The sequence below is a fragment of the Pangasianodon hypophthalmus genome, chromosome 9, assembly GCF_027358585.1.
Source record: "Pangasianodon hypophthalmus isolate fPanHyp1 chromosome 9, fPanHyp1.pri, whole genome shotgun sequence".
Taxonomy (NCBI): domain Eukaryota; kingdom Metazoa; phylum Chordata; class Actinopteri; order Siluriformes; family Pangasiidae; genus Pangasianodon; species Pangasianodon hypophthalmus.
Genome location: NC_069718.1, coordinates 3,575,621 through 3,597,524, shown reverse-complemented (window position 1 = coordinate 3,597,524; position 21,904 = coordinate 3,575,621). Strand labels below are relative to the sequence as shown.

Here is a 21,904-nt window from a genome sequence, read left to right as displayed (position 1 = left end):
TGCAATGGTTAGATGCATAAATGTAGATAGAAGTGTCAAGTTTAGTAGTGTTTATTCCTCTTGTTCAGTTAAGTGCTACCCGTTCCCTCTCAGCCCTATTTTCACTAACCCAACTCCAACCCATCTCTGTTGTCACCTCTCACAGTCCCAGAAGCTCTCATCCACAAACCAGAGGCCTAACTACCAGTAACCTCATCTACCCTCCTCTGTTGTCTCAGTCTCAAACAGTGGTGGTAGGTGGGCTCTGGAATTGCAAGTCTGCTGTAAAGAAAGCTGATTTCATCTCAGCTTCAGCTTCCCATTACTCTCTTGACTTTCTGGCACTAACCAAGACCTGGATCTCTCCACAAAACTCAGCTACACAGGTTGCCCTTTCCTCTGCTTATGCTTTCTCTCACACTCCAAGAGAAGCTGGCAGGGGTGGTGGTACCAGTCTGCTGTTGTCTCGGAGATGGTGCTTCACACCTCTCTCCCTGTCTCATCTTAACATCTCATCCTTTGAATTCCATGTAGTCACAGTTACTTCCCCAATCGACCTTCTCATCATGGTCATCTACCACCCTCCTGGTCCCCTAGGAGTCTTTCTTGAAGAAATGGACATGCTACTCAGTCTTTTCCCTGCTGACAACATCCGTCTTACTGTCCTCGGAGACTTCAACCTCCCCTCTGACAAGCTCCAGTCCTCTTGCCTTCTCCCTGTTCTGCATTCCTTCTCCTTGACATTCAACAGCTGCCCTCCCACACACAAGGGAAGAAATGCCCTGGACCTAGTCTTCAGCCACCCCTCTCCAGCTGCAGACATCAGTGCTACCCCACTCCATATCTCCTATCATCACTTGGTATCTTTCACCATTACCCTCCCTGTCCTGCCTAAAACCAACTATCAATACTTCTCTCCCACTCTTCGAAACCTCCACTCTATCAACCCTTCCAAATTTTCATCTAAAGTGACTTCTGCTAAGACTGCCTTCAAAAGCTGGAAACATCTGCACAAGATCCTCGCAAGCTCCACAATATCATTTCTTTACTACTCCACCCACCAGCTCCTCCTGCTCCATCCTCCCTGTCTGCTGAAGACTTTGCCAGCTTTTATGATGGAAAGATTGAAAAAATCTGCCAGACCTTCACTTCTACCACAACTTATACTCAGGATTCCCCTTCTCCTTCTACACACTACGTACTCAGGATTCCCCTTCTTCTTCACTGGCACATTTTTCTAAACTAGCAACAGAAGAGATCCTGCAAGTCATATTGTCCTGCAATCCTACCACCTGTCAATTGGATCCAATCCCTTCCACTATGCTCCAGACCATCTCTCAAGACCTCCCCTTCATCACTACTATCACCAATGGCTCCATAACATCTGGCCATGTACCAACTGCATTCAAGAAGGCAAGGGTTATTCCCACCCTGAAGAAACCCACTCTGGATACCTCTGACATCAGGAACTACCAAACGGTATCATTTCTCTCTTTTCTTTCTAAAATCCTCGAAAGCACTATCTACAATCAGGTCTGGCAAATTTTTCAATCTTTCCATCAGAGAAGTCTTCAGCAGACAGGGAGGATGGAGCAGGAGGAGCTGGTGGATTGAGTACCCACAGACCAACCTCCAAGATCAGGGAGGATGGAGCAGGAGGAGCTGGTGGGTTGAGTTCCTACAGACCAACCTCCAAGATCCTAACCAGTCTGGCTTCAAAGCGGCACATTCCACAGAGACTGCCCATCACTGAGAATGGAACTTGCTGTTAGATCAGACAAACTGTCCTCAGCCCTCATCCTCTTCAAACTTTCAGCAGCATTTGACACAGTGAACTACAAGACTCTCTTGTCCACCCTCATGAGTCTTGGAGTTGGTGGTGCAGCATGACAATGGTTTGCTTCCTACCTCCACTGGTGTCCCACAAGGCTCAGTACTTGGTTCTCTTCTGTTTTCCCTTTATACTCAATCTCTTGGTGTGGTCATATCCTCACATGAACTCGACTCATCCTCTCCTTCCCTCCCTCAAACACTCATGTTTCCACTCAGATTTCAGCAAGTCTGGCAGACATCTGAATCCAGCAGAAATTTAATCCCAGCAAAACTGAACTGCTGTTCATCCCAGGTGATTCATCCCCATGTCAGGATCTTGCGATCTCCCTGGACAACTCTCTCATCTCACCTTCGGTTACTGCACGCAACCTTGGGGTAACTATGGACAATCATCTGTCCTTTTCCTCTCACATTGCTAACACACTCATGTTGATTTCTCCTTTACAACATCAGAAGGGTTCATCCATTTCTATCCACACAGGGCACTCAGGTGCTTGTTCAGTCCCTTGTCATTTCAAGACAGGACTACTGCAACTCACTCCTGGCAGGTCTGCCTCTGAGCGCCACTCAGCCTCTGCAACTGATCCAGAATGCAGCTGCACGACTGGTTTTCAACCTTCCTAAGTTCTCCCACACCAAACCATTGTGACGTTCTCGCCACTGGCTTCCTGTAGCTGCCCACATCAGATTTAACACACTGATGCTTGCCTACAAACCCAAAAACGGACCAGCACCCACGATCCTCTAGCACTGCTCGACTGGTCCCACCATCTCTCAGGGTACAAGGGAGGCATACATCAAGACTCTCCTCTATTCTGGCAGCTAGGTGGTAGAATGACCTTCCCCTAGATGTCTGAACAGCTGAATCACTGGCAGTCTTCAAACAACGACTGAACACTAAAACCAGTACTGTGCAAAAGTCTTGGGCACATGCAAAGAAATGCTGTAGAGCAAAGCTGCCTTCAAAAATAATGAAACTAAATGTTTCTACAGTAAACAGTAAAAATTGAAACAAAGTCAATATTTGGTGTGACAATCTTTTGCATTAAAAAAAATTAGTCTCAGGTGCAGTGTGTGTAGTTTTATAAGGAAATTAGCTGGAAGTGTTACTGAGCATCTTGCAGAAGCAGCCACAGTTCTTCTGGAGACTTTGACTGTCGACTCGCTTCTTATTTCTGCAGCGAAACCCAGCAGCCTTCATTATGTTTTTTGTCTGAAAAGTGTCTCTTATGTAATATGCTGCTTTCTTTACTGACATACAAACATTTTTTGTGTAACATTTAATTTTGTGCTGAAAACCAATGTTTGGAAATCTAAAATGTTTTTGTAGTGACTAGATAATGTAGAAGTCATAAAATAAAAATGTATAACAAAGTTTGTACTGAATAAAATAGGGTGCCTAAGACTTTTGCACAGTACTGTACCTCTTCTTAAAGTACTTAAATTAACACTTAAAAAAATCTTTGTGTTGTCTGTGTGCTTTTTACTATATCACCTCCCCAACAGAGTTTTTTTGACTGATAGTATTCTTAGTCCATAACCTAGCGAACCAGTATCAGAATGTATTTACTGATAGAGACCTCAGAGGACTTCTGTAAGTTGCTCTGGATAAGGGCATCTGCCAAATGCCATAAATGTAAATGTAAATGTCAGCTCCAATTGTTACAAATCTGTCTAATATTTTGTCAAATATGCCTCCAAATTCCAGTTTTTCTCTGTTATTGATTTGGCAAATGCATTTTTCAGTATCCCTGTGCACAAATAATTCTCTCAAGAGCTACAAAGAAACTTAGAATAAATTCAGCCACCAGGGGGCAGCACTCTCATAAGTTATATAGATCTACTCCTCTACTCTGAGAGTAGGGAATTGGACACCAAAGTGCTGTTAATATTCTTAGCTGAGAACGGCCATAAAATGTTTCAAATCTAAAATGCAGTTGGTCCAACCTAAAGTAAATATTTGGGACATGTCCTAACATCTGGCAAATTGACAAACTGACTCAGATAGGATTGCTAGCATCCTCAATTCACCAAAGCCCACAACAAAACGACAGGTGATGAGTTGGCTTGGCATGGTTAATTACTGTTGCATATTATTCTAAGCATTTGGACCCAGTGATTCAAGATCACCCTTTGTGTGTGAGATCATTGGCAGCTACGGGCGAAGCTGTCCTGTCCAGTTCTGATCTTGTAGCAATCCACAAATTGGATGTTTATGTACCACATCAAGTGCACCAAATTTTGACATCAGCTCACACTACTCATTTATAAAATGCTCGTGTGTTAACACTTCAAAACATCTTGAATACTTTGGCCAATGTTACTATTTATCACTGCAACCCATTGAATCCAGCCACTTTATTACCAAATGTGCTGGAATGGGTACCCCATGACTGTTTGACTGATTTGGACATTATGTCTAAACCATGTGCAGTCTTAACTGATCAACCTGACACTGATTGCCGATTTATTGGATGCAATTACACTCCCATCTTCAATTGCTGTTTGTAGATGTAAGGCTCATACTAATAACTCTGATCCTGTTTCCACAGATAATGCTCATGCTGATTCAGTAGCAAAGGAAACAGCGTTACATTCTTCCCTACCAGCACTGCAGATGTACCAGTGCACAGATCCTGAACATGTCAACTGTGATGATTTTTCATTGACAAACCCTGATGATCCTGTTAAATTACAACAATGTGCAACAGCTAAAGAACTGCAATGTTGGAAATCTAACTGGATTAAAGATCCCTCCACTGGTGTGATGTGGTCAGACATCCAGCACAAATGGGGGCATGCTGGCAGCAGTAAACATAAATTGGTTTGCAACCTGGCTGTTCAGTATTTCCAGACAATTTTTGCAAATCCTGTGTAATTTGTATTCGGAAAAAAATTTGTTGGTGGACATTTTGTGAACAAATTAATTCAGCATCTTTCAAACGCACTAGGCATTGATCTAAAAACGCATTGTGCCTATCATCCTCAATCCAAAGGGGCAGTGGAACGTTTGAATCAGACCATTAAGCAATAGTTGTCAAAGGTAATGGCAGACACAGGTCTAAATTGGGTGCAAGCCCTGCCAATTGTCCTTATGTACATCAGGGGCAGACAAAGTCACCAAACAGGATTAAGCCCAATGGAAGTTTTGTGTGGTTTTACACTTCCAATCCCTAATCTTTCTTCTTACAGGTATGGTCAAGGATCTCGGCAACAAATAGATGACTATATGATAAAATACACAAGTGGATTGTGCAAAGCTCTTCAGTCTATCGATTACAGGTCAAGGCATCATTGCCAATAGGTGCTGAGGGTCCCCTACACTCCCTAAAGCTTGGTTACTGGATTGTAGGCAAGAGTTACCGCAGGAAAGCATGGCATAAACCAAAGTGGGACAGAACCTGGCAGGTGATGCTAACAACCCCATCTGCTGTCCAAGTTGCTGAGAGAGAGAGATATGGATTCATACCTCACACTGCAGGAAGGTTGATCCATCTTGTGTAACCAAGAACAAGAAGTGAAAGCTCAAGAGCGCACCCACACAGAGAGGAACCAATGCTGCAGCCAAAAAAGAAGAATTTGACTAATTAAACTTCACTGCATTCATCCACATACATTATCTTCCTTGCTTATTTGTTTGGTGTTTCTAATTGTAAGAGTGAATATTTTAAACCTAGACCAATTTCAATTTCAGTTGATTGGTTAATAAATTTTGTTTATATTGCATAATGACTTTATGGGTATGTGGTACAAATGCTTTTTATGACTTTCCTCCAAACTTTAAATGGTCTGGTTATTGTTACCCAGCAACAGTATTACCAGAAGTATCTGTATTTACTGACAATCCATGGACAACCCTTGACCTTGATAAATAAGACTTGACTTATCGACATACAGTCAGGTCCATAAATATTGGGACAGTGACACAGTTTTGGTAATTTTGCCTCTGTACACCACCACAGTGGATTTGAAATGAAGCAGTCAAGATGTGACTGAAGTGTAGACTTTCAGCTTTAATTCAAGGGGTTTAACAAAAATATTGCATTAACCGTTTAGGAATTACAGCCATTTTTTACAGAGTTCCTCCATTTTCACAGGCTCAAAAGTAATGGGACAATTGACTGATAAGCAGTTCCATGGCCAGCTGTGGCCTGTTTCCTCCTTATATCATGATAAATTAAGGAGATAAAAGGTCTGGAGCTGATTCCAAGTGTTGAATTTGCATTTGGTAGCTGTTCATGGGAACTCTCAATATGCCGTCCAAAGAGGTGTTGATGCAAGTGAAGGAGGCCATCATTAGGCTGAAAAACAAAAACAGACCTATCAGAGAGATAGCAGAAACTTTAGGATTGGCCAAATCAACAATTTGGTACATTCTTAAAAAGAAGGAATGCACTGGTGAGCTCAGCAACACCAAAAGGCCTGGGAGACCACAGAAAACAACTACAGTGGATGATTGCAGAATTCTTTTCTTATTGAAGAACAACCCCTTCACAACATCTAGCCAAGTCAGGAACACTCTGGAGGAGGTAGGCCTATCATTGTCAAAGTCTACAATCAAGAGCCACCTTCATGAATGTAAATACAGACGGTTTACCTCAAGATGCAAACCGCTGGTAACACTCAAGAACACAAAGGCCAGATTAGACTTTGCTAAAAAACCTCTAAAAAAAGCCTGACCAGTTCTGATGCAAGATTAACTTGTACCAGAATGATGGGAAGAGAAAAGTATGGAGAAGGAAAGGAAGGGCTCATGATCCAAAGCATACCACATCATCCGTCAAACATGTGGAGGCAGTGTTATGGTATGGGCATGTTTGGCTGCCAATGGAACTGGGTCACTGGGGTTTATTGATAATGTGACTGTTGATAGAAGTAGCAGGATGAAATCTGAAGTGTACAGAGCTATACTTTCTGCTCAGATTCAGTCAAATGCTGCAAAACTGATAGGACAGTTCTTCACAGTACAGATGGATAACAACCCAAAACATACTGTGAAAGCAGCCCAAGAGCTTGGAAATTAAATGTTCTTAAATGGCCGAGTCAGTCACCTGACCTCAACCCAACTGAGCTGCTTTTCACTTACTGAAGACAAATCTGAAGGCAGAATGACCCACAAACAAGCAGCAACTGAAGATGGCTGCAGTAAAGACCTGGCAAATCATCTCAAGGGAGGAAACTCAGCATTTGGTGATGTCCATGGGGTCCAGACTTCAGGTAGTCATTGACTGCAAAGGATTTACCTCCAAGTAATAAAAATAATCCTAATATTTATGATTATATTAGTTTGTCCCATTACTTTTGAGCCTGTGAAAATGGAGGAACTCTGTAAAAAATGGCTGTAATTCCTAAACGGTTAATGCAATATTTTTGTTAAACCCCTTGAATTAAAGCTGAAAGTCTACACTTCAGTCACATCTTGACTGCTTCATTTCAAATCCACTGTGGTGGTGTACAGAGGCAAAATTACCAAAACTGTGTCACTGTCCCAATATTTATGGACCTGACTGTAGGTATAAGCGTCAGGCTAGTATTGACAAGGACAGTGTGACTAGTTTTAATGGTTATGGCTTAACAGAGCCATGGACTACAATGGCTACCTCAGATATTATTTATTATGGAGGTATTTTCCAGACTATTTTCAAAACGAATTGGAAATTGTCTTTGCAATTGCGTTTTCCGTTTGTGGACGCATAAATTGTGACATAATTCAAATGAAAATGCAAATCGCATATTACCGTTTGCACTTTTGTTTACACGGATGTACAATGTCTGCCAAATTTCAAATGGAAAAGCAAGTCCATGTGCAATTACATTTCCCACGTCTTACGAGTTATAACCCTGTCATATCGAAATAGCAATTACCCTGTTCCTATTTCACTTCCTTGGTGTCGCGTATGGAGCCTGTCAAAATTCAAATGGAATCACAATTCCCTTTGCATTTGCATTTCCAATGCCTTGCACAGAATCCTGTCAGTCAGTGTTGGGGGTGGGAGTTTACTATGGGGAGTGTTTGTATTTGGAAGTGATGTCAGTCACAGTCGACGGCCAAGAAGTAAAATATGTAGACGATTGTGCCAATGTAGATCTTTGATTTAGAATAATAAAGATATTAAATATAAAAATAAAACGCTTTTTTAAAATATTGGTTTAGAAATAATGTTTTATTGGTGACAGTTTTTCACCATAACGGTTATCTACTTTCATATACAAAATTTTTAGATAGATACAAACTTCCAATATCTGCTAAGGAATATGCAATTGTCTTTGATGTTATACCTTCTGGACTTCTTCAGCTGTTCCGTGTTGCTGATATTGTTGAATTAAATATGAATCTTGACTTCAAAGTTTAAAGTTAGATGGTACAAGTAATATTGATTTTAATAAAATGGAACAATAGTTTCCTTAGACAAATGTGTTATTCATTTAGGGTATCCCCAGCTAATAGTTTTTGGAATTCATGTTTTCAGGATATTAAATGGGAGGGAGCTTTCATGGTTTCTAGGAGATATTGTCTCACTAATAAGATTCGAGAGTTTTCATTTAAAATTATTCACTGTATTTACTCAGTAAACCATGTCATAAAAAGATTTAAGAAAGATATTGATTTTACATGTGTGTTTTGTAATTTGAATGACGAGAGTATTCATCATCTCTTCTTTGATTGTATTTGAAATAAATTGTTCCGGGGTGACTTTAAGGTTTTCTTTAAGATTACTGGAGCTCACATTATTTTGGAAGATAAAATTTTTTTTATGACAAAACTTAAGAAAAGAAAATTTTTGTGTTCTTAATTTATTTGTTTCATCCATCCATTTTCTGTACCACTTATCTTACACCCCACAAGAATAGGCTTTATATGGGGGCAGTCGTGGCTAGGTCTAACCTAATGGTTAGAGAGTTGGACTTGCAACCTGAAGGTCGTGGGTTTGAGTCTCAGGTCCGGCAGGGATTGTAGGTGCGGGGAGTGAATGACCAGTGCTCTCAATGCCACGACTGAGGTGAGACCCCTGAGCAAGGCACCGAACCCCCAACTGCTCCCCGGGTGCCGCAAAAAAAAAAAAAAAAAAAGACTGTGTGCGCACTTGGATGGGTTAAATACAGAGCACAAATTCCGAATATGGGTCACCATACTTGGTCACTTCACTTTTTTTTTTATATATATATGAACATATATATTCTTCTCCCCATCTGGCTGGGAGAAGAACTCCAACGACCAAAGTGTTATGTGCAGTTAAATAGTTCACTAGGTGCTGTAAGCTAACAATACTTCCCCATGCACCACTGTACATTCCCCCATTAGAGCATAATAGTTAATCATTTGAAGTGAGTATTTTATAGTAGATTGACTGTTCTTTTAAGAATGACTGAACATCCTGCACTCAACACACTGAACAAGCTGAATGTTTGTGTTTAATGTACCTTAGACAAATCTTTGTGGAGATTATTTTAGACAGATCTGATGTGGATGGCCTCCACTTGCTGTCTTTAGACAAAAAAAAACAATCTTTCTTAGAGAAAATGAAAATGCTTCAGAAAGAGAAAGTGAAAAATACAAAAGTAGAAAATGATAGTGCAAAATTACTGATGGCAAAAAGAGAAACAGTACAGTTTAAACACCGACACAGGCGGGAAACTCCCAGCAAAGATTTAAAACCAGGAACTACGTCTAAACAGGAACTACGTTAAACAGGAACTACGTCACAGATTCAGACATTGTGTTAGACGGAAAGCACCAGAACCCTACACAACCCTGACGCACACTGAGAACGTTAAGAGCGTTAAAGGGTAAACACGCCTCCATGTTCATCCTGCTTGTTCAAACCTCAAATCAACTTCCCAGTCAACTGTCTATGAAACATTAACTTGAGGATAAATAGCATAAAAATGAACTCTAGGTAGGTGTTAGAGATGGAGTGACATACTCAGTAATTTCAGATCCGCAGTGCAAATTCTCTCCCAAATCTGTACAGCACAGCTGTCTGACCCTCACCCTCATGGGAAAGAGGAAGTAAAAGCTATGCGCAGTTTTGCGCTACAGAGGTGACAGTTAAAGCTTAAACATGGTTAATGTATAGAAACGTGGGATTTTAAATAAGAGTGATTTGTTGTTTTGTCAGGACATAAAATTGTCACTAATACACTGAGCACTTGTTTGTGTTTGCGCACCTGTTTTCTGCACGAGCCGATTTCCTTATTGTTATGGTTGATATATGAAGAATATAGTAATTTTGTTTAGTCATAGGTCTGTCTTTAGAGGATTTTTATCATATAATCTGACATGGAGAACACACACTATCACACAGTGTGTTATAGAATTCAGAATAGAGTTTACTGGGGTCTCGCACAGTGATGAGTAATAATCTTAAAAGAGCGCTGAAATCACCGGATGTAGATGAACATGCTCTTAAATGTCATTTTGACTAATCATGACTCATATGTGTAGTAAAAGTGTAACATCACTACAACTATGTGTGAAATCAGTTAGCTGTAAAGTCACTTTTGTTATAACTTGCATTTGTTTGTTTCAGAAAATCTGCAGACACTCAGCAAGAGTCTTACAGGCATCATGACCCTCCTTTGTATTTACATCTTATGGGTCGCTGCCTGTGTGGGTGAGTGATCAGGTTCCATAAGACTAACAAGACATAAGTGTCCTATCATTGACTAAAATATACTACAAATTAAATAAAATGCTACAGATCATGTAGATTGTAATGTTTCCCTCTACAGACTCCATCAGTGCAGATTCACACATTACTGTATCAGCTCGAGTGGGTTCCACAGTCGTCCTGCCATGTAACCTGAGAAATGTGTTCACCAAAACACCACGTGTTCGATGGCACAACGATGTTGGGTTTGTGTTTGAGCGAAGCAGTGGTGGTACGCAAATAGACCCAGGATATGAAGGACGTGTGGACATTCCTGAAAACGAGCTGCGTAAAGGAAACTGTTCCCTGGTGTTGAAGAACGTCAGAATCACTGATGACGGTGCCTATAGATCCTTTGTGGTGGAACACGTGGACAGAACTAACACAGACAAAATGCAAGATATCAGCAGGGTTAAACTCTCAGTTGATGGTAAGTAAATTATGCAATGTAAAATATTGACTAATTATAGAAGTCATAGCATATCAGATAACAGAGCACTATTTTTTTTTTATTTATTATTTTTTTTCTAAATAATGTAATTTTTTAACAGCAGATTAAATATCAAAAAATCTTCTTTACCACAAAACTGTTTTGTTGTATATTCAAGAATTAACATCTAAAATTCAAATTAGTCAACCCACAACATTATACTACTACATCTGTGTCTTTTTGCATGAAAGTAAAGAATCTGGAAAATTCCTAGGGTTATATCTGCTTCCTTTCTGTCTTATGGTTCAGCAGCTGTATGGATTTAGTTTCTATAAAATAAATAAAAACATAATGTTCCTAACATAAGATCATTTCCTAAAAGGTTTTTCTGCGTCTCTGCAGCTTTTCAGATATCTGCTCAAGTGGGTTCCACAGTTGTCCTGCCGTGTGAATGGAGCGATCTGCCCATCCAAACACCTCACGTTGAGTGGTATATCGATTCCCAGACTGTGTTTGAGCGAAAGGGTAAAGAGTCATTTCAGGGTGAGGGATATGAGGGTCGTGTGGACGTTCCTGAGGATGAGCTGCTTAAAGGAATCTGTTCCCTGGTGTTGAAGAACGTCAGTGCTACTGATGCTGCTGTCTACAGAAGCTCCATGGTAGTGACACACACAAAGAAATCTGTCTTGGTCCAGAAAGTTGAACTCTCAGTCTACAGTAAGTGGATTAGTCTCAGACGATACTGAATATGACACACATCAGTACACAAAGTTTAAAATGCCTGGAAAGGTACTAAGCTCACTTTAACAGCACATTTAATGTTAATGTCAGTTTTATAAGTCCACAACTTTCACAACTTGCAGCAGTGGAGCACGTTATCAGAAGCGCTCCAACAGTAAAACATCTTCACTGTGGAACTATTTTAACGTAGAAACGGAAAACAGCACAACAGCCACATGCACTGTATGAAATGCCAATACAAGCAACAGAGGAGCTTTAAACACAACCAATATGATACAACATTTGAAGGAATACAGAGAGTTCCCGCAGGTCACTCAAGAAAAATCCTTCACCAAAGCAACAAACACTGGAGGATGTTTTCAAAGAGACGCTTCCTCTAAACAACAACAAGGCAAGAGAAATTACAGAGAGTTTAGCTGAATTTATTGCTCTATATGACCAGCCAGTCTCTGTTGTAGTGAACAGAGGTTTTCGTCGCCTTCTGGAGCTTTTGGAGCTGCAGTACGTCGCCTGTCTCAACACTACATTTCACTGCCATACTGGAGCTTTACAATAATGTTCATGACCACCTACGAGATTGTGTTGCAGATGTGACTGCAGTCAGTTTTACTACTGACATTTGGACTTTAGATGTTCGCCTAATGCCGTTGCTTAGAATTACTGCACTCTGGATAGACTCCAGTTTTAATTTAAAATGTGCAGCGTTGTATGCTAGTCAGTTTTGAGGTTCTCATACAGCTGAGCATGTAACTCAGGCAACCGAGGAGATGTTGAATATTCAATTCAATTCAATTTTATTTGTATAGTGTTTTTAATAATGGACACTGTCACAAAGCAGCTTTACAGAACTATATAAATTCAGAATATAAATTTTAAATCTATAAATTTATCCCTAATGAGCGAGCCAGAGGCAACGGTGGTGAGGAAAAACTCCCTGAGACGACATGAGGAAGAAACTGTGAGAGGAACCAGACTCAAAAGGGAACCCATCCTCATCTAGGTGACACTGGATAGTGTGATTATAAATAAATCCTTTCTATAACTGTGTGCTAAATGGTCAGAAAGTGCAATTGTGTAACCAGAAAATTCATTACAGTTTTCAAATGAAGTCTGGTTTGTTGAAGTTACCAACTGTTCACTGATGGAGACTTGAGTGCAAAACTGTTCATGGGAATTGCAGTCCTAAAGCTATCATAGCAATTGTAGTCCTAAGACATCTTCATGGTTTCTAAGTGTTACCATCCACAGTAATCGCATGTATCTTTAGACTGTCCATGTTGAAGGCCATCCTCAGCAGCAGCGAGTTACTTCCAAATGATGAGAACCATCAGGATGGACACGATGTGTGAGAAATAGACATGCAATGGGGTCACGTTATTTTGAGGGACAACACAAGAAATCTGAAAAAATAAATAAGAACATTTAAAGTATAGCTGTGAAGATAGCTGGTTTTCTTAATGCAGATTTATTTGAGCTCAAGTATATCTGGCCTTAGTGTGTATTATTCATGAAAATATAAAAGTATCAGATCAGGACATCCCTAATATCTGTCAATTTTTTACATTTATCTGTGCAGCAGAGATTGCTAAAGATTGTTGTTTACTCGTTAGCATGTGTTTGGTGTCCTCTAGTGGCTCTTCAGTGAAATCCAAATATGTCACATGTTTATTGCCTGCATGTGACTGAGACGTGTTCATTTTCCAGTGAAAGATTGCTCAATTTGAGAAATCCATGACAGGAGTAAAATCAGTCTTATGAGGGTTTTTTTTTTTTTTTTTTTTGTAAATGAATGATGTGTATTTATTAATAAATTGATTCTATGTAGTCACACTAAATGCAGTATTTATACATTTCTATTTAAATATGAATAGTAAACACAATATTCATATATATCTATAATTAAAACAATAGTATTAGATCTTATATGTGTAATTTATTATTGTGTGTTGACTCGGATTTTAGACAGAAATGCATTTTTTTCTGGTTGATTTTAGTATAAACTAAGATAAACTTACTGATAACCTATTGCTCTAGCCTAGTAGTAATTTCAGTACTCTGTACTGTGGGGAAAAATTACCTTGAGAAAATCATTTAAAAAACTGACATGAAATATGACACAACAAAAATTTAAACTTTGAAAATGATTTTTGTTACACACTGGGACCAATTATATTTTTAATTTTTAAAACTCGGAATTTTTCTGAACTTTTTGTATGTGTCAGGATTTATAGGGTTCAGATGGGCAGAAAAAAAACTGGAAATGAAGAGAATTAGATAAAACAGAATGAAAATGCAGGATAGCACTGGGAGAAACACAGGACTGTATTATTTGTAAGACTTTCGATGCTCCTGCAGTTATGAAGTAAATATATTTATAACTGTAGAGGAGAGAAAAGTGAACAATGGAATGTTTCTAAAATTCTTGTTTTTCTTTTTCCTCCAAAGAAAATCCTGAAAAGAGGGAAGAGGAGCCATCAGGTGAGTAAATATCAAATGTAAAGATTTACTACAAAACAGTTTTATTTGTTGTTCTAATAATTATTATATGGCTCATTAACCCTCTAAATCTCCGTTTATATTTCTTATCTTGTCATTTTGTCAGATAAAAGGTTTATCACGTTTCTACCCAGATCTCATTTTAAGATTTTATTCAAGAATGTTTAGAATAAATCTTTTCTGTCTGTCTCCAGGTGAAGCTGGAATAAATTGGCCTCACCTGCTGATCTTCATCCTTTCCCTCTTTATGTGTTTTCTCTTCTCACGTTGAGGAAACATCAGCGTGATCTCTCTGAGTACAGAGACTGATTTAGGAAAAAGAAACAAGGAAGATTTCAGTGTCTTTCATCTACATTGTCAACAAGTGAACAACTGTGAGGTTCATGAGAACATTTCTGACCCACATAAAGCTGTGATGCTGAAACACCACAATATCAGCACGTGAGAAAGACTCGGTATGACCAAGAGCATCATACAATCATAGCTCCTAACAGTTGTTGGCTTCTCCTGTCTGCTTTGTCTGTTTTTTTATATATTGGTTATACTTTTTAGTGCAGATGAGAGTAGTGTCTAAAGGTGTTGATTTGATTTGGAGGCATTTATTTGGTCTCCACTGATTCTTATTTCACTGCCTTTGAGCAGGTGCCAGCTTCTTTACACTGACCCAAATACACAACTTTAATTTACTCCACAGTGTAAATTAACCAGTAAAGTTCAAGGAGTGTGTTCATAAAGCGTTCTTAAGTGTGGAATGAAGCCTGCATTATGATAAGTGCTCTGAGCGTACAAGGTGCCTGAGGCATTTCAGGTGTGTTTTAACTTGGTGACCAAGCTAGGGAACAGACCCAGCAATCATGCATGTCAGGTTGCTGGAAAACCAAATCAATTCAGTTCAATTAAATTAAATTTTATTTTTATAGCGCTTTTAACAATGGACCTTGTCACAAAGCAACTTTACAGAAATGGTGAGGGCGACAGCATCCAAATATCCCAGTTTACCAAAACATTCTATGCCCTTAAGCCCTCCAGATCTGTGCCTTTTTCAAACACTGATACTGTGTCTGAATCCAGAACACTAATTGGAAGGCTGTCCCATAACCGTGGGGCTTTGTAAGAGAGCGTTCTGCCCCCTGTTGTAGACTGCACTATTCAAGATACCAAAAAAGAGCCTGCACCTTTGATCAAACAGGCGTGCCCCACCTTGTAACTTACAGGACTTAAAGGATCTGCTGCTAAGATCTCGGTGCCAGATACCACAGCACACCTTCAGAGGTCTTATGGAGTCCATGCCTCGACAGGTCAGGACCTACACAATATTAGGCAGGCGGTTGAACTCTGAATAAGTGGCTGGAAGTGTTCGGGATCTTTGTTGTAATTCACAGCCATCACTTTATTAAGCTTTTCTTTCGTGACTGATATGTGAGCTCATCGTTGATCGCTGATGGTACTAGCCCATCTCAGGAGATGGAGGAGATGTTACAGTGCAGTGATGTTTTCTCCTGGTCTAACAGTCAGAGTCATGACAGATCTAATCAGATGTTCATCAATGAGTAAACTGAATCCCACAATGACCAGCAATGACTAACACCTTAATGAACATCTTAATTAAGACAGTGTGACAATCTGCAAATACATGTTGAGGTAGTTGTATGGAATTTCTTTATTAACAATACAGCAAAATTCGGTTAATGCACCCGTTAACCTTCCTGGTACTGTTGGTTTATTAGTTTATCCTCTTTCAGTCTTTTAGCCTGTTTTATCACTCTCTCATTCACTTCTCCATCTCTGAGCTGAAGCTGAAACATACAGTTCTGTACACTTTTAGGAAGTACACTGGACAAGTTTAGAAAGTTTGCTGCTGTAACTTGTTACTTGTAGCTGTAGCAGCAATGTGCAGTGTTATTTGTCACAGAGGACTTCAGTTTACATAGTTTACATCCTGTGTTACCTGGAATCCACAGCACATGTGGCAAAAAAGGTCACCAGCTTCTCTTTTTTCTGTATCGAAATTAATAAGACAAAAAAAAAAAAAACTCAGCTTGTCATGTTACTGCAAAACCGCAAAGCAAATATCTCCTCTGTCCTGAAGAAGTCAGAAATCTTGAAGTTACAGCTTTACCTCTGACAGTTACAGAATGATTTACATTGTCATTTTGTCATTGATTTATTTAACCACACCTCTCAGAATATAACATTACAATGACATCCACCATTAACATTCAGGTTTGAAACTAAAACTTCCCACTATATCATCTTCTATCACCATGAAACTTATATATGAGCTCAGTTATCAGTAAATAACTGTTTATACACAAATACTGATACATTTTATCATTGGCTATAAAAGAAAATTAGCATTTTTTCACAGATATGCTCATTTTCATGGGCATTTGATGTGTGTGTGGTTGGCTAATAAATGTTGTAATTAGACTTAAACCAGCTTGTAGCAGTGCAGTTTAACTAATAATGGAGCTGATTAGTTTCTGACTCTGTTAACTAGGATTAATCAGGAGTGTGTGAGCTACCCTCTCATTTGAGTCACTGCTGCTAACACACTTGTCTGAAAGAAAAGAGAATTCAATCCACACACACACACACACAATGATCATAAATAAGTGATAGTGGATCTACATAGTGATTGTGAATTGGGTTAAAGTTCTCACCTTAGTTCCTGGAACAGAACACACACATGCAGATAATGTTTATAAGAACAGAGATTGAACACACACAGTAATCCAGAAGAGTCCAGATCCTGCAGACTGCTCGGGATCAGGAAGCTCAGATGAATGACCTGACTCGTGATTATGATTATCTGAAACACAAACACACAGTGACACAGAGATCTCAGTAAAGTACAGAGAAAGGCCTGATCTGCAGGATTAAACAGGAAAGTGTACAAGTCTTATAAGTCCTTTTAGTGTTGCGCATACACACTGCTCAGGTTCTGACTCGTATTTTTATGTAAGAATAGAAAATTCATCTCTATTCTCTATTCTTTTTCATTAAAATGTCTCTCAGTAACATATTTGGGAAGTGACTTGCTATCTGAAATATTTTTATCATCCACACTGCATTGATATGAACTCATTCATCATTTACATCCTACATCCATTCTACGACCACTCCAATATAGATTTTTAATTAATTTCAGTTTTAAAATATTTAGCCCTGACACAAAGATCTGATTATCTGAGTGGAGAATATATTCAAATTCAGATTCAAATTTTACTGGTCACACACACAGCATGGTACACTGTACAACATGCAATGAGATACTTTTTTATGACTGTCCGTGGCATAAAAATAGAATAAACCAGAATTTACTTGTATACAAGTAGGAAGGGAAAAAATAATGTAATATGAGATATAAAAGATAGATGGCAGCAACAGTATGGAATATATTAGGAAGTTCAGATATGTGCAGTTTATGTGTAACACAATGCTATGCAACGTCGGGCTGAGGTGGTTGCAGTGAACTTGCTAACATATGTAATAAGTATTTATAAATACGGGGTAATACGGGTTTATTAACAGGATGGACGTGGCGTGGGTGTTGTGCAAACAAGTCCAAGCTCTAGTTGAAGCTCCAGTCCTGGCTGAGGGACAGAATGGCCTGTGGGAAGAAGCTCCTCCTCATTCTCTCTGTGTTGGCCTTCAGGGAGAGGAAGTGCTTCCCTGACTGCAACAGAGAGAAGAGTCCATTGTGTGGATGGCTGAGATCTTTTACTATCTACCTGGCCTTGGTCCAGCAACTAAACCTTTTCATTTAAACCACGAATATAAAAGAGATTTAGCCATAATATAGTGCTGTACTTGTACTTTAAAAATGAAGCAACCAAGTGAGGAAAAATTCCAGATTATTAGAACATTAAAAGTCTGAAGAGTTTCAGTTTGTCTTGTTGATCAACTGTATAATCTTTCTCCAGAACCTCAAGTGCTATATTTTATTCTCTGTTAATTTAAATAGACTAAAAAAAGACAGAAAGTAAATAATAATAATAATAATAATAATAATAATAAAACAGAATGATATAGGTGTGGCATGCTGGCCTAAAGCCTAACTGCCCGAGTTGCTGCGGGGATGGCTGTTACTGTAACACTCGTGATGTCATTAATAATATTATCATTATATATATATATATATATACAGAGAGAGAGGGAGAGCGCTCAGGTATGCCTCATTTCCGGGGATATTGCCTTGTTTCCTGGCCTGTGCTTGTGGGAAGCTGCTGTGACTGCTCTGGTACATTTTGCTGTCTGCTCTTCCGGATTGGCTTCATTGTTTGAAAAGTGGGTGATAACATTCCTGCCGGTTTAGTGCTCTTCATCTGATCGCATCTGCCTTTCGTCAGGTTTGTATTTTGTTTGATTAGTGCAACAGTGTATCGGCTGTTGAATGTAAGCTGAGTAATTGAGAATCCTGTTATAACCAGAGTCCTGCGGCCATTTTGTTAACGGTAGGTTAGTGTTTCTTAGTGTTTCCTTCTTTTTTTATAACATTGAATATCATTATTTTAAACCGTATCCACTGTCTGCATGGTTTGCAGGATGAAGTGCAGGTTCTTTGCTCCTAGTGGTCTGCATCGAGCACATCATGTGTTTGTTCCTGTGTGTTAGCCCTGGTCGTGGAAACTTTTGTTTTTTTTTTTCTTTTTGTATTTAATACACCAGCTGATCATTCAGTTTAATATTAAAATATTGCTTTCTTCTTTGTGTATTGGAGCAGTGTGATTGGGTCAAACAAATGAGAAAAACAATCAGCCATCATTCAGTTCAACAGTTCAGTTGTTTCTTTCTTTGTATGGTCAACTTGGAACACTATTATATTGTTTATATTGTTTATATTTGTTATCTGCAACAGGGCTACTATTTTGTGTGTGTGTGTGTGTGTGTGTGTGTGTGGTTTTTTTTTTTTTCTTTTCCTTCTAGGAGCTGCAGGCCTCTGTAGAGATAATTTAAATGAAAAGGGAGTGAGGCTGTCTTTTCACTGGATGCTGTGCCTTGCAGTGTGCACAGTGATTTTCTGCTGATACATGTGTGTGTGTGTGTGTGTATGTGTGTATATGTGTGTGTGTGTGTGTGTGTGTGTGTGTGTGTGTGTGTGTGTGTGTGGGGTGTGAATAGGGAGAACAATTCTCTCTTTGCCCAGTCTGCCCTGTAGTTGAGGCCGCAGCTCTGTGAAGTTGTCTTTAGTGTAATGTGTGTTCAGATGTGATGTTTAGGTGTATACCTCTTTAAGTGAAGCTGATATTGTGTTACTGTATTGTGTTGTAATAAAGTATTTTTGTATTTGAGAATAAATACCTGCGTCTCCATGTTTTATTCTGCCTTTGGGTGGGGAACCTGCGTGTAGCCTTAGGGGTAAATTCTGTGGGTGAAATTCCCATAGTGGTGTAGTCGGAAATCAGATTTATTTATTTATTTATTTTTTAATTACTTCTTTAGTTTAGGTACCGTACCACCCGGTCACACAGGTGTTGCATTAAATAAATACACAGATTCACACAAAACCAAAATAAAAAAGTATTAGCACCCACCTGTAAAATTCTGAATGTGTATCAGGTTGTTTTGCCCTCCACTGTAATAAAATCCCAAATTTGTCTAACTTCAATAATCATTAAAGTGCTATCTTCAGATGATACCTACAGTATATAGTAGTATATACAGTAGTATAGTATACAGTATATTAGATACGATCACTATAAAAACAAGCCATTTAAAACTCTCACATAAACACCACAGTTGTTGACTAGAGATGGTAAATGATAAGAGAAAAGCATCATATAACTAGAACAGAGCAGGATGTGCATTAAAATAAACAACTTGACTAAAGGCTGATTTTAGGAATTTTATATTGAATGAGATAACGGTTGTTTTCGTCTTATTTTTCACCCCCAAAGTCTCAAAATTCAGCGTGACTCGAGGGCAGTGAAAGTGCAGCCCGTGCTCAGATAGGACGCCTTTAATTAATTAATGACACAGTTTAAACACAATAGGTGTCGATATAGGAACAGAATGATCTCTGAATGTTTTAAAATAATTATTAAATATTTTTAGGATGTTTTGGCCTACAGTTGTGTGATGATCGTGATTTTTTTTAATAAAAGCCCCAGACAGCAGACATACATCACCATGACATGCATCATTTATGACTGAACATCACATGCAGCTTGTTGTATTTGCTGCTTGAGAAAATTTGGCACTATTTTATCATATTCTCCTTTCATCTGTTCTTGTGTATAGGGTAAGATATGAACTTGTCCGAGTTAAACAGCGCCCCTGCTGGTGGTGATGTCTTAAATCTCCACATGCACGGACTACATTTTAGAGTGTTTAGCCACTAACACACCTCCATATTTCCTAGTTACATCATAGTTAGTTATCACATATATGCAAAAATTGCCCGTGTGTACTGTGGCTGACCTGACCTATGGACTTTTCTCAAAAAGCATATAATGTGCATGTATAACACTTTTAAGATAAAAAGTCTATATTTAATTTTATCTTACAAGTAGGGCTAAAACGATTCCTCGAGTAACTCGAATACAAAAAAAATCATCGAGGCAAATTATTTAGCTCGAGGCTTCGTTTAGTCCATTTACTGTAACTACACACGGAACACTGTGTTTCCGCACGGACCATTATTACTGACGCACAACCCGATGAACGCTGGACATGTGATGTAAACACAGAAGACGCGGCAGAATGAAAAATGGAGGAACGGCGAGAAAACAGCGAGGGGCGAGGAGAAGATTCAGGCCAAAGAAAACGGCAGAAAGTTTCCAAAGTTTGGGATCATTTCAAACTAAAACCGAAAGAAAAAGTACAGTGTGTTTACACACACACCCCAGTATGTAGAGAGACATTTAAGCGGGTTTATTCTCCAAATAACTCTAATTTCATGTTGCAGAAAAATGTGTTAAGAAATTTTGCAGTATATGCAATGACATAAATGCAATGTTTAGGTATTATTATTATTATTTTTATTACTGTTTATTTTTTATTTATGCCTTAGTTTTAGGTTGTACTGTTTACCTTTTTAAAAGTAATGTAAAATAGATTTTTGTATTTTTATTTATTTATTTATTTTTTATTTATGTTTTTATTTTATTTTTTATTTATATATTTGCATTTGCATTTTGAATGTAATATGGCAATTAAATGCACTAAATGGGTTTAGTTTTCAGTATTATTAATGTATGCAATTTCAGCAATAAAAATGTTCATTTTTCTAAAAAGGAAACAAATTAGTTGTTTATTTTAAGAGACCTATCTTATTTTCTCTTGTATATTTAGTATTGCTCTTTAATAAAGAAAAATGACTTCTTATCCGATTACTCGATTAATCGATGGAATAATCGGTAGAATACTCGATTACTAAAATAATCGATCGCTGCAGCCCTACTTACAATTCTTCTCAAATGTCAGCATTTAACTCCGTTATGAGGTTGATAACATGAAAGCGATACAATTTCGCCTTTGTAACTTAATAATTAAAGTTTATATTTAATTATTATTGATTGATGTGGTTTATCTTTACTGTATGATAGTGATGTAGATTACAATAATACAGGAGTGAGGCACATGTTCATACACATATTCAGTGTGTAAAAGTTTACAGACACTAAAAAACATTGTGCCTTTTTTATTAGAGAGGAGATTATTATTACGGATAATGCACAAATATTTTAGTCCATATATTGTACTTTGATAGACGCCTTACAGATTGTTGCTTAGGACAACCAGAAAAGTCTGCCCAAGTCTTTAAGTCAGT

General features: G+C 38.5%; 1 protein-coding gene across 1 annotated transcript; it reads left to right on the top strand.

Annotated features, from left to right (window-relative positions):
- The first annotated feature begins 9,514 nt into the window (after positions 1-9,514).
- LOC128318801 (butyrophilin subfamily 1 member A1-like) lies at positions 9,515-19,006 on the top strand. Its single transcript, XM_053236717.1, has 6 exons — positions 9,515-9,600; positions 10,344-10,427; positions 10,546-10,893; positions 11,296-11,610; positions 14,080-14,112; positions 14,325-19,006. The coding sequence occupies exons 2-6, from the start codon at positions 10,382-10,384 to the stop codon at positions 14,399-14,401; spliced, it is 819 nt and encodes a 272-aa protein (XP_053092692.1). The 5' UTR covers positions 9,515-9,600; positions 10,344-10,381; the 3' UTR covers positions 14,402-19,006.
- Positions 19,007-21,904: the final 2,898 nt, after the last annotated feature.